Source organism: Lampetra planeri, chromosome 60, assembly GCF_965212315.1.
Source record: "Lampetra planeri chromosome 60, kcLamPlan1.2.h2, whole genome shotgun sequence".
Classification (NCBI taxonomy): Eukaryota; Metazoa; Chordata; class Hyperoartia; order Petromyzontiformes; family Petromyzontidae; genus Lampetra; species Lampetra planeri.
Genome location: NC_136166.1, coordinates 2,394,132 through 2,406,052, shown reverse-complemented (window position 1 = coordinate 2,406,052; position 11,921 = coordinate 2,394,132). Strand labels below are relative to the sequence as shown.

At 60.1% G+C, this 11,921-nt stretch overlaps 1 protein-coding gene across 1 annotated transcript; it reads left to right on the top strand.

Moving 5' to 3' along the window:
- The first annotated feature begins 61 nt into the window (after positions 1-61).
- On the top strand, positions 62-11,083 carry LOC144736303 (protocadherin Fat 4-like). Its single transcript, XM_078618950.1, has 7 exons — positions 62-85; positions 484-1,230; positions 1,354-4,708; positions 5,725-5,870; positions 7,003-7,117; positions 7,566-7,812; positions 8,431-11,083. Exons 1-7 carry the CDS (start codon positions 62-64, stop codon positions 9,881-9,883), a joined length of 6,087 nt encoding a protein of 2,028 aa, XP_078475076.1. The 3' UTR covers positions 9,884-11,083.
- Positions 11,084-11,921: the final 838 nt, after the last annotated feature.

Below are 11,921 nucleotides of genomic sequence, written 5' to 3'. Positions count from 1 at the left end.
CACCCCAAAGTGTTATTCTCATCGTGTTATTGTTATTGGGAGGAAAAGTCACGTTTATGAGATGCACGGTTACATTTTTCATGCCGTGAGACACATAATCTGTCCGTAACTTGTCTGTTTGAAAACGGCCTGCAGAAGTGGCTATTTCAAAGTCCACGCAAAATGAGTCGATGCGTTCACACCCACTCCACCACCATCATCAGGCACATCACAAGTCAAACGGAAATTTGTTAATGTTAAGAGCTGGATTTTGCCCACGTTCAGTGCACAATGCAATGAATGCGGTGTTTTTGTGCGCACGGTCATTTGCACCCAGGCTGAGACCATCAACTCGCTGCACTCAAGAAGCCAGTTTTAATGCCTTCAAGTGAAGATACTTATCATCGTCAATCAACAACCCTTGGTGTGTTGGTGGTGGTGGCGGCATAGACACAACGTACATTACAAAGTGTAAACGAGTTTTTCTGCACGCGTGTGGACCAGGTCCCGGAGAACTCTCCCGCGGGCCCCATCCCGGGCTGTGTCCTGCGAGCGTCCGACGCTGACGCCGGCCCCGGCGGCGCCGTGCGCTACTTGCTCGCGCCGCCCCCGGGCGGCCTCCCGGCCTTCGCCGTCGACCCTGCCAGCGGGCAGCTCGGCACCCTGCGCCCGCTGGACCGCGAGATGGGCGCCACGCACAAGCTGCTGGCGCTGGCGGAGGACGGCGACGGCGTCACCGCCGCCGCCGTCGTCGCGGTGACGGTGCTCGATGCGGACGACAATCCCCCGCGCTTCCCGCGCATCTTCGCCGGCGCGGTGCCGGAAGACGCCGCCCCAGGGACGGCCGTGCTGCGCGCGTGGGCCGAGGACGAGGACGAGGGTGACAACGCCGCCGTGTCCTACTCCCTGGTGCCGACGGCGACGCCGGCGCCGTTCTCCGTCGAGCCGGAGACCGGCGTGGTGCGGGTGGCCGCGCCGCTCGACCGGGAGGCTGCGGGGGGCGGGCGGCACGCGCTGCGCCTGCTGGCGCGCGGCGCCGCGTTTGCAGTCAACACGGACGTGGTGGTGGTCGTGACGGACGTCAACGACAACGCGCCGGCGTTCGTCGGGGTGCCGTCATCACCGCTGGCGGTGCCCGAGTGCCTGCTGGAGGGCGGCTGCCTGGTGGCGCGTGTGGCCGCGGCGGACCCCGACGACGGGGAGAACGGGGAGGTGTTTTACTCGCTCGGCGGCGGCGACGACATCCTGGAGGTGAGTGAATGTCGGCGGGGAGAGTTCATTGGAGCCGCGTGGTCCAGCAAGCGCCGACGCGTCCTCCGTCACTCGCGAATGATTCTCCTGCATCTGACCTGAAACGCCGACTGCCCCTTTCAGGAATTCCGCGTCGATGCCTCCACGGGCGAGATCTCGACGTGCGGCCGCCTCCTCCTGCCGCGACCCCCGACCCAGTCCTCGGCCCTCCTCAGCCGCCGTGTCCTCCTGACGCTCGTGGCCTCGGACCGCGGCCGCCCCGAGCCGCTCACCGCCGAGACGACGCTCGCCGTGGACCTCGTCTACGCCAACGAGCACCCGCCCGTCTTCTCGGCACCGCTCTACGTCACCACCGTGGCGACCTCGGCACCCGCCGGCTCCCGCGTGCTCCGCGTCTCGGCTTCTGACGACCGCGACCTCGGCCCCGCCGCCGAAGTCGTCTTCTCCGTCGTCGACGGAAACGGCAGCGCCGGGCCGGCGCTGTTCACGGTGGATCCTGCCAGCGGGTGGCTGATGCTCCGCTCGGCGTTGCGCGGTCGTGCCGGCACCATCCTCTCGCTCGCCGTGCGGGCACAGGACCGCGGCCTGCCACGGCCGCTCTCTGCCGAGGCGGCGGTGCTCGTGAGGGTCGTTGAGGACGGCCGAACCACCCTGGGGCCGGCGTTCGCGAGAGCCGAGTTCGTCGCCACCGTGCCCGAGTGCGCACCGCTCGGCTCCGCGGTGCTGCTCGCGGTGGCGGAGGCGGCGGAGGCAGCGGAGGACGCGCCGCTGGTCTACTCGCTGTCGGGCGCCGGCGCGGCGCCCTTCTCGGTGGACGCCGGCGTCGTGCGCCTGGCCGCGCCGCTCGACTTCGAGACGACCCGCTCCTACCGGTACGTCGTGTCGGCGCGCGACGGCTGGGGGGGCGCCGCCGCCACGGCCGCGGTTACCGTGACCGTCGCCGACTGCGACGACAACGCGCCGGCATTCGAACATGCCGAGTATCGCGCCGAGCTGAGCGAGGCCGCGCCGGCGGGGACGTTCGTGGTGGAGGTGCGCGCACGCGACGCCGACGGCGATGGCGACGGCGCCCCGCGCTACTCGCTGGCCGACCCCGCGCTGCCGTTCACCGTCGACGCGGACACCGGCGTCGTCGTCACGGTGGGGCGGCTCGACTACGAGGCGCGGCCTCGCTACCGCTTTGCGGTGATCGCCGCGGATGGGCCGCCCGGTGCGGCGGCGCGGCTGAGCGGCACGGCGCTGGTGCGCGTCGAGTTGCTCGACGAGAACGAGTTCCCGCCGAGGTTTTCCACTGCCGGCTTTGTGCACCGCGTCTCCGAGTCGGCCGCACCGGGCACTCACGTCGGCGCCGTCTCGGCCACCGACCGTGACGCCGGGCGCGCCGGGCGGGTGGAGTTCCACCTCGTGGGCGCCGAGTCGGCGGCGCGGAGGCACGGCCTGGGGTTGGACTCGCTCTCGGGCGAGGTGGTCGTGGTGGGGAGGCTCGCGTCCGGCTCGGCACCCTCTTCCGCCGTCCCAGACTCCCCGCTGGACGCTGTGGCTCGCGTGACTCTGACCGTGGTCGCCAAAAACCCCGGCGCCGTGACGAGCGCCGAGCGGCTGGACGAGGCGACGGTGACGGTGATCATTACGGATGCCAACGAGGCGCCCCGCTTCTCGCGCGATGTCTACCGGGCACGAGTGCGCGAGGACGCCCCCCCGGGGACGCCCGTGATCGCCGTGACGGCTCACGATCCCGACCGCGTCCCGCAATTCGCTCGCTTCTCCTTCCGGCTCGGCGACGATCCGGCGGCGGCGGCGGCGCCGGCGTCGCGCCCGGCGTTCGCCATCGACGTGGCCTCGGGCCTCGTGACATCGGCGTCGCCGCTCGACCGGGAGATGCGGGACGCCTACGCGCTGCTCGTCCTCGCCGTGGACGAGGGGAGCCCCGCGGCCACGGGCACGGCGCTCCTGCGGGTCGACGTCGACGACGTCAACGACAACGCGCCGGCGCTGACGTCCGTCTGGTGGCGCATCGACGAGGGCCATCCGCCCGGCACGCCCGTGGCCCGGCTGAGCAGCCGCGACGCCGACGCCGAGGAGAACGGGCCGCCTTTTTCCTACCGCCTGGCGCGGCCGTCGCAGTTCTTCGCCCTGAGCGGCGACGGGGTGCTGCGCACGACCACCGAGCTGGACCGCGAGGAGACAGGGGAGGTGGCGCTCGCGGTGGCAGTGTCCGACTCGGGGATGCCCCGGCTCACGTCGGTGGTGGAGATCACGGTGGAGGTGGGCGACGTGAACGACAACGCGCCCTCACCGCGCCGCCTCGACATCCTCGTCAGCTTCTTTGGTACGACCTTCCCCGGCGGTTTCCTCGGCGACGTGCGGCCGCTCGACCTTGACTCGGATGACGAATTCACGTGCCGGATCATGGGGACCGCGGAGGGCGCCGATCCGTCGTCGGCGCCGCCGCCGTGGCCATCCACGTCCTTGGTTCAGTCGCTGCCATCGTCCGCATCGTCGCAATCATCTCATTTGTCACCGTCGTCATCCGGAGCTTTCAGCATCACGCCAGGTACGTGCGACCTGCTGTCTGAGCCGCTCGACTGCCACGGCACGCCGGCGACAGTTGTGCTGTGGGTGGAGGCGAGCGACGGCCTCCACGTGCCCGTGGTGAATGCCGCGCGCCTGCGCTTCGTGCCCTACGACGGCGCCTCCCTCGCTGGCGCCGCGCTCCTCTCGCTCGGCTGCACGGAGCTCAGCCGCTTCCTCGACGCCGGCCTCGCGCCGCTCCTCGCCTCCGCCTCGGCGCTGCTGAGTTCCGTCGGAGCGGACCTGCGCGTGCTCCACGCGTTTCGCCACGGGAACGCCTCCTACGCCTGGGCGGCGCTCGCCAGAACCGACGGCGGCGGCGACGGACGCGGCTTTTGCGCCCGCGACGCTCGGAGGTTCCTGCAGGCCTTGTCGGCCCGGGACCCAAACCCGGACCCGAACGCCAGGCTCGGGGGCTCGTTCGAGGTGGTGGCCGACGCGTGCCGCCTGTCGGACTGCGTGGCGCCGGCGCGCTGCACGCGCCGGGGTCCGGCCGCGGGCCCCGGCCTCCTCGCCGTCGCCGAGAGCGAGACGTTCGTCTTGGTGTCGCATGGCGCCACCGGCCCTCCGTGGACGTGCGAGTGCCCGCCGGGGTCCACCGCGGCTCCCGAGTGCGACGGGGAGACGCGGGGGGCGGGCGCGGGCGCCACGGCACTGACAACGGGGGCGCCCGTGGAGAATGGGGTGGCCGCGGAGGGGGCGGCCACGGACGGAGCGGCCGTAGGGGAGGCGGCTGTGGAGGAGGAGGGGAGCGGAGCGACCTGCGAGGAGCGGGGGTTCGGCTTCCAGGGCTCCTCATTCATGGAATTCCCGGCGCGGATTCTGGACCCAGAGAGGAATGAGATTCGGCTGGAGGTGGCAACGACGCGGACAAGTGCACAGCTGCTCCTGTTCGCCCGCGACGACGGTGTGTGCCATGGAGAGAGTTGTCGCCATCATCATCACGAGCATCAACATCGTTGTCATCATCATCACGAGCATCAACGTCATCACCATCATCACGAGCATCAACATCGTCATCACCATCATCATCACGAGCATCAACATCGTCACCATCATCATCATCACGAGCATCAACATCGTCGCCATCATCATCATCATCATCATCACGAGAATCAACATCGTCACCATCATCATCACGAGCATCAACATCGTTACCATCATCACCATCACGAGCATCAACGTCATTGCCATTATCATCTTCATCATCATCATCACGAGCATCAATGTCGTCTCCATCATCGTCATCACGAGATCGATGTTGTCGCCATTGTCATCACGAACATCAACAACGTTGTGTCACCACTGTAATTTTCACAACCGTCCTCATTACATTGTCATCACATCACTACAAACATCATCGCCGTCCCCTTCATCGTCATTGCAAAGCCGAGTGTAATAGTTGTCAGACGGGACTCCCAATGTGGCAGCTGATGCAACGGGGACAGTTATTTGAATGCCCCCATCTCTGGCTACCCAGCAGCATAAGCGGTCGCAGCCCCAGTCGATGTGCAGGCAGTTTGTGAGTGGTGGGGTAAAGTGTGGGTAACTCTCCCACCTATTCCAAGACGTCTGGTAAGGACGCCACGATGGCTGGGAGATGTTAACTACCTGGCCTGGTAAACAGGAGGTCGTGGGTTCGATCCCAACTATGACGCTTGCTGTTTGCGTGGAGTTTGAGTGTCTCTCTCCCCCGTGGTCGTGTGGATTTTCTCCGGGTTCTCCGGTTTTTCCCTCCACATTTAGAATCAACATCATGCGCTTGGAATATTTGGCTGCGATACATTTTCGCATGATAAACCACTTTCTTGAGCCATCATTTGTGGCCAGGTCGCTTCTGAAAAATAGCTACGTAGCTCAGTGGGTCTCACCTGGTAAAATGAAAAATAGTTTAGTTTAACGCCCCTTTGTGTGCGTCGACAGGAGGACGTTGGTGTCTGTCCATGTGGCTCATGGGAGGTCGCGCTTCCGTCTCGCTTGACCTCGGTGGAGAGGTCATCACCGTGGAGGCAGGGCAAGGCCTAAGCGACGGCAACTATCACACCATTGCCGCCCTGCGTCGTGGAAAGGTCTTATGCCACTGTTGTTTTGTTTGGTTGACGGCACCGGCGGTCACTCGTGGCGGAAACCGGGCAAACGAGCAGGAGCGCGTTTTTCCACTTGCATAGCGGAGGTTTGTGATTGGGCCCCCCCCGGCTGCCGCCTTAATTTAACCCCTTTCCCGTTCCGAGACATAATGCACATTGCGGGGTATCGGTGTGGGGGTGTGTCTCGTTCACCCGCTGAATCTCGCCAACGCGCGAGGGCCTCCTCGATAATTTTGTTTATAGAGAGGGCGTAGCACCGCTGTTTTTAATGAAGACATTGTATTGTTATCACTGCAGAGAACCATAGCGACACGACCGCACCCTATGATGGCTGGCGCCAAACTGTGCTGCATGCCCTCCGGCGTAGATTAATAACTTGTGACGTATGCACGTACATCATCGGAACGGGAAAGGGTTAGTAGTGGTTGTGTTAACCATAAATTACGCATTGGATGTTGAAGATCGCATAAGGTTATTTGATAAAAAGTTGGACTTACGTGATGGCGGCAACAGTCCGAATTTCATGCTCCCACGTCTATTCTCCTAACCTTCAACCAACCAGCAATTACCGGCGCACTGAAATGTTATCATATAACCTCCATGACCTGCACTGCATGAGGCTGCCCTCCAGCTAAGCTGGCTTTCCCGTTCCGATGACGTACGTGTACACGTCATCGGTTTTCATTCCGATTCCGTGAGCGTCATTGGAACGGAACCGGAAGAAAAACTTCTATAAAATAACTTTATCGGTACCGAGGCTTCCACAAGGCCGCACGGGAGGGCGTGTGGCACAGTTGGGCGCCAGGTATTGTGGAGTGCGGTCGTGTCGCTACGGTTCTCTGCTGTGAGCACGATATCTTTAAAAACAAAGGGGCTATGACGCCTCTCTAAATTAAATTAAAGCTGAGCCGCTTGCGCGTTCCGAGAATCAGTGGTGAACCGGGACACCCACCCTGCAACTTGCAGTGCATCTCGGAATGGGAAAAGGTTCATGTGCATTTGGCAAAACATCCCAAATACATTCTTTGAGGCTGTCCTGGGCAAACCGAAGCCGCTGTGGATATTTATTCTTGAGTCTTGTTCCAATGCCTGGTCTCTGGTTCCCCATTCACAGACCCTGAGTGTGCACGTAGATGACTGTGAACATTCAGGCGAGGTGCAGGATGTGGACCACTGCCAGGCCGCAGGGACCATCGCGGGCAACTCCAGGCAAGACAAATTAACAGCACGTACAGACGTCACTTACTGACATATGCAGCCATTTATTTCTCACTCAGATATGTTATGGAAAGCTGCTAGACTGGCTTGGAGTAGGGATTATCAGCATAAGGCACTACCACTAGAGTAATAGGTATTGCCTTTCTTTAATAATCCTATATTATTGTACCTTAAATGCCTGTATTCCCCTGAACAGGTTTATAGCAACATGTATGAAAATATTTTTAACTTCTTTCGCACCGTTCGTAGCCAACCGTGCTAATCGGCGGTGCAGTGTTGAGTCTATGGGTAGTGTAAGTCTATGGACAGTATGTATGTACGTTGAACTTCTTTCGCACCGTACATAACCAAACGTGCTAATTGGAGGTGTGGCATATACAGTAGGGTACAGTGAGGTGAATGTGGCATGCCAAAATAATTATCGGAAAAGTGTTGTGGACCGTTCCGGCTGAAATTAAGCACAGGGTATGCAAGCAAAAATAGTTTATTCAAATAATGTTTTTGGTTTTGTTCCCAGCATCATCTGGCCGCTTAGCAATGGCTCAGTGAGCGTTGGGGGGGTGGACTCTACGGCGACGCTGCCCGGGGCCCTCGGCAAGCGCCAGGGGCGTCCGCGGGGCCTGGACGGGTGCCTGCGCGGAGTCAGCGTGGACGCGCTGCCTCTTGCACCGTGGGGGGCTCGCAGAACCACGGCCGTCGCTGACACGTGCGTCCGAATGGCACGACCGCCCGCCGCGATAGTAACCATGAATTGGCCTGTGAGATTTCACAGATTTGTAAATGTATGTATGTATGGTGAACTTCTTACGCGCCCTACGTAGCCAATTGTGCTGCCAATCGGAGATGCGTCCCGATTTGGCCGGAACAGCCGTGGGGTGGTTTCACGGAGGCTGTCCCGGTGTTCCGTAGAAATTGGTAAAAATCGGGATTTTGTTTCGCTTTAGAAGGGCGGCACTACCTGAGTAGTGGGCGGGGACAAACGTCAGGAAGATCGAGGAAGCAGCTCTCTGACTGTGTGGGCAAGGCTAGTGACTGCGTGGGTGCGCCTAGGTATAAGTCACACTACTGGAATGTTCCATTCGTGCATCATCAGATATCCACATCTACTGCGATGGTCTGTGCGAGTGGATGCGGTTTAGGGGTGGGAACCATGAGCAGCTTCGTGGAAGATCAAATCCCCAGGTATCTTTTGCTTTAGGTCCTTCGCAACAACGTAGTGTTTGTCTGCGAGTTCTCTTGAACTCAATTCAGCTCTCTGAGCTTCGTGCTTATTGGTTGATAATCTTAATCACAAAATAACAACAACTTGTTCCCCGCACGCCAGGTGTCCGCTTGCGGGCCGTGACCTCCTCCCTGCGGAGAGCGGTCCCGGAGATGGCGGCCCGGCACCGTGGCTGCTGGCGACCGTCACTGCCGTGCCGCTGCTCTCTGCTCTCCTGGCGGCTGCAGCGGTGGGTGCGGCGCTGGCGCTGCTTGCCCGGCGCCGCCGCCGTCCCAAGGCTCCGGGCTCCGCAGCGGTGGCGTCGGCGGCCGGCCCGGCGGAGTCGGCGGCGGAACGCCTGGCGTGCGAAAAGCCGGCGCCGAAGGGCGGCAGCGTGAACGAGGCATTCGTGCATGACGGCGGGACGGTGCGCCTGAGCCGGCCCGACATCATCGTGGAGCAAACCGAGAGCCGGCCTTACGCCATCGTCGACGAGCGGGCCCTGCGCCCTGCCGCTCCCCGGCAGCTTCAGCACGGGAGAATGTTCGCCGTGGGGCGGCAGCTGGATGAGGAGGACGATGAGGATGAGGAGGATGGGACGGTGAGAAGGGGCAGCCACCACATCCGGCCCGAGCACTACGACCTGGAGAACGCGAGCAGCATCGCCGCGTCCGACGCGGACGTGGAGATGCACTACCAGACGCTGCGTGCGCGTGGGGCAGACACCACGATGGGCCGTTGTCCACAACATCGTCATCCACCTCTGCATCATCATCATCAGCAGCAGCAGCAGCTGGATAAAGAAGAGCTTCATCACAGGCACTGTCTTTATTGCTCTCAGGATTGCCTCAGTCAGAAACCCGACACCTGTCACTCTATCTGTCAGTGTCACCATCGCCCTCTTCATCCTCCTCTTCCTCATCTCGGGAAGCAGTGCACTGACGACAGTCTGCATCGTCGACGGACGAACCACAACCTCGTCGGCCAGGAACCACCCCTTGCCAAGCGACCGGGCGCCACTTTGTTCCAGAGCCACGCTGTTGACACCTCTTCCTCCTCCTCTCTCTGCCGCTGCAACCGTGACTCGTGGCCACGGTCGCCCATAAACGGTGCGTCACTCCTTTCGGACCGCTTGGACGTCCTCGCCGGTTTGGCCAGCGCGGGGGATCTGTCGCGACACAGGGCGGCCGGCCGCCAGCTAGCGACACCCTGCGGCGGGGTCGCCGGGGCGAGACGCTCGGAGGAGTTTCCCTTGCGGGCCACGGCGGCGACGACGACGGCGACATTTGGCCAGCGGCGCCCCTCCCCGGATGCCGTGGCCTCGTTCGCGCCGCCCTCGCGACTCTCCCGCGAGGAGGTGGCGCGGCTCGGCGTGCGACCCCCACCGCCACCAAGCCCGCCCGGAGAGGGGGGAGACGGCGAGGGCGGCGAGAGTCCTGGCCGCGCGCGGGAGCGGCGGCGCGTGGAGGCGGAGGAGTCGGGCTCGGAGGCACGCACCGACAGCCCGTCCCCCGATGGATCCTTCACCGGATCCGAGATGGAGTTCGAGTTCAGGCACCGCCCGAGCGAAAGTTGAGCTCAGCTAGGCGCGTCGATCCATGGATGGACGGCGCCGAAGTTCCGGGACGTGATCCCGAGGTGCCCCCCCCTGGGCGTCCCGGCCATCTCGCGAACGTGTCACCGAGTAATTGGAAATGGAGTCAGCGGTGGCGGCCGGTGGCTCAACGATTTTTTTGTGCCGGCGCCGGGGCCGGGTGAGAGGATGACACTTTGCCCTGCGTGCTATAAAGTCATGGGCTGCGGCTCTATTGATGAACTTGAATATGACGATATAATTTATTTACGATATCCTGACATCCTTAAGTTTAGGAGCAAGGCCTTGTGTGCTTTGTTTAGTAGTCAAATGCTTCTGTGGGGAAAAAAAAACTGGAAAAAGATTCGGCCTGAATGCGATCATTTTTTAATCGCACATCTTCAGTAAACCCATCGCAATTTTTTATAACGAACAGCATTTTTAAAAAAAATGTTGTATTAATCTAGAAGATGACGTTATGGGTATTTGCCTACCTCTGCTAACATGAGATCACAGGTACCTTCCTGCAAAGGATGAATCACGTTTGTTGGACTCTGAAGCTTTTCTTTTTTATTTGTTAACATTTGTATCGAAAAGAAATTGTCTAGCAACGTTGTCGCGTTGGTTACTTGACCATACTTCACCGTGCTGGTCTGTGCCTGTTGGTGAAGGGGAGTGGGGGGGGGGCATCAAAGACCTGGACCACAAATGATAGCTCAAAGAAGTGGCTTGTTATCGCGTGGAAATTTATAGCAGCCAAATACTCTAAATGGATTATGTTGATCCTAAATATGGAGGGAAAAACCAGAGGACCCACAGAAAATTCCACACACTTCAAATATACAACAGGCATCAGGTGTTGGGATTGAACCCACGACTTCCTGTATCACACGCTACTGATGCTAGCCGAGGCTGGGAATTAAACTCAGGTTGCCAGGTTCGTAGTGCAGTGCGCTAACAACCACTGCATCAATGCCCACGCCCCAAATCAAGTGAACCGGGCACGAGATTGATTTCCGTTGGACTTTTGAGCCGCTGTTTCATAATCGTTTAAAATCACGTTTAAATGTACAGTGTTTGCAAGTATTGCTGTCCCTGCAACAACTGTGAAACGCGATGTTTACAATACAAGTTACTCTGCTGCATGCAAGTCATGGGTGCCTGTGTCGTGTGTATTTACGCGCGCTTGAATGTGAGCATAGCAGGCCGCATGTACCATCGAGTAAGGGGCCGTCCATAAATGACGTCACGCACCTAGGGGGGGGAGGTCAGACATTTGTGACGATGTGTGACGAGGGGGGGGGGGGGGGTTGAGAAATGTGACGTCACATCAAAATGCGCAACTTTAAATAAATATAGACAACACGTTCTACTTAATTAAATATACTTTTTTTTTCTCCTACAACATCAGAGTGCAGCGCTACATTAAATACGCACTACAATGACAATAGCTTAAAGCGATTTGAAGCATGTTTTATTTGGGGGGGGGGCAGAGCTTTTTGACGTCATATTTGAGGGGGGGGTCTGACTTTTTGTGACGCCGTGTGACGAAGGGGGGGGGGTCAAAAATCGTCCAAAATCGCGTGACGTCATTTATGGACGGACCCTTTACATTTTACGCGATCTAACCCAAAAAACGTTATCATGAGTAATATTGGTCACGAAAGCCCACTACGACCACCACTACGTGTTAAAGAGTAAAGATCACAGACGGAGACACGAGATGAAGAGCGATGAGGTGAGAGAGAGATACACGAGAGATAGCGAGACGAAGAAGCTGCTCGTTAGCCGGCACGCGAACGGCCGTGTCGATGCCACCTTGGCTCACCAGAATCCCGGTCCACAGCTTCCACCGTTGCCCCTTCACCGTAAAGAGAGGAGGGCCCTTGCCTAAGATCGGCAAGTACTCCGAGCATTGATTCAAACACAAGCAAGGCTGACTGTCGAGATGAAGTGTGTCGAAACCGGGCCTTGAACAATAAAAGCTACAAGGCGTTTCGTTTTTGCCATGAAAACGAAACACCACGTGCACGTGGCCCGT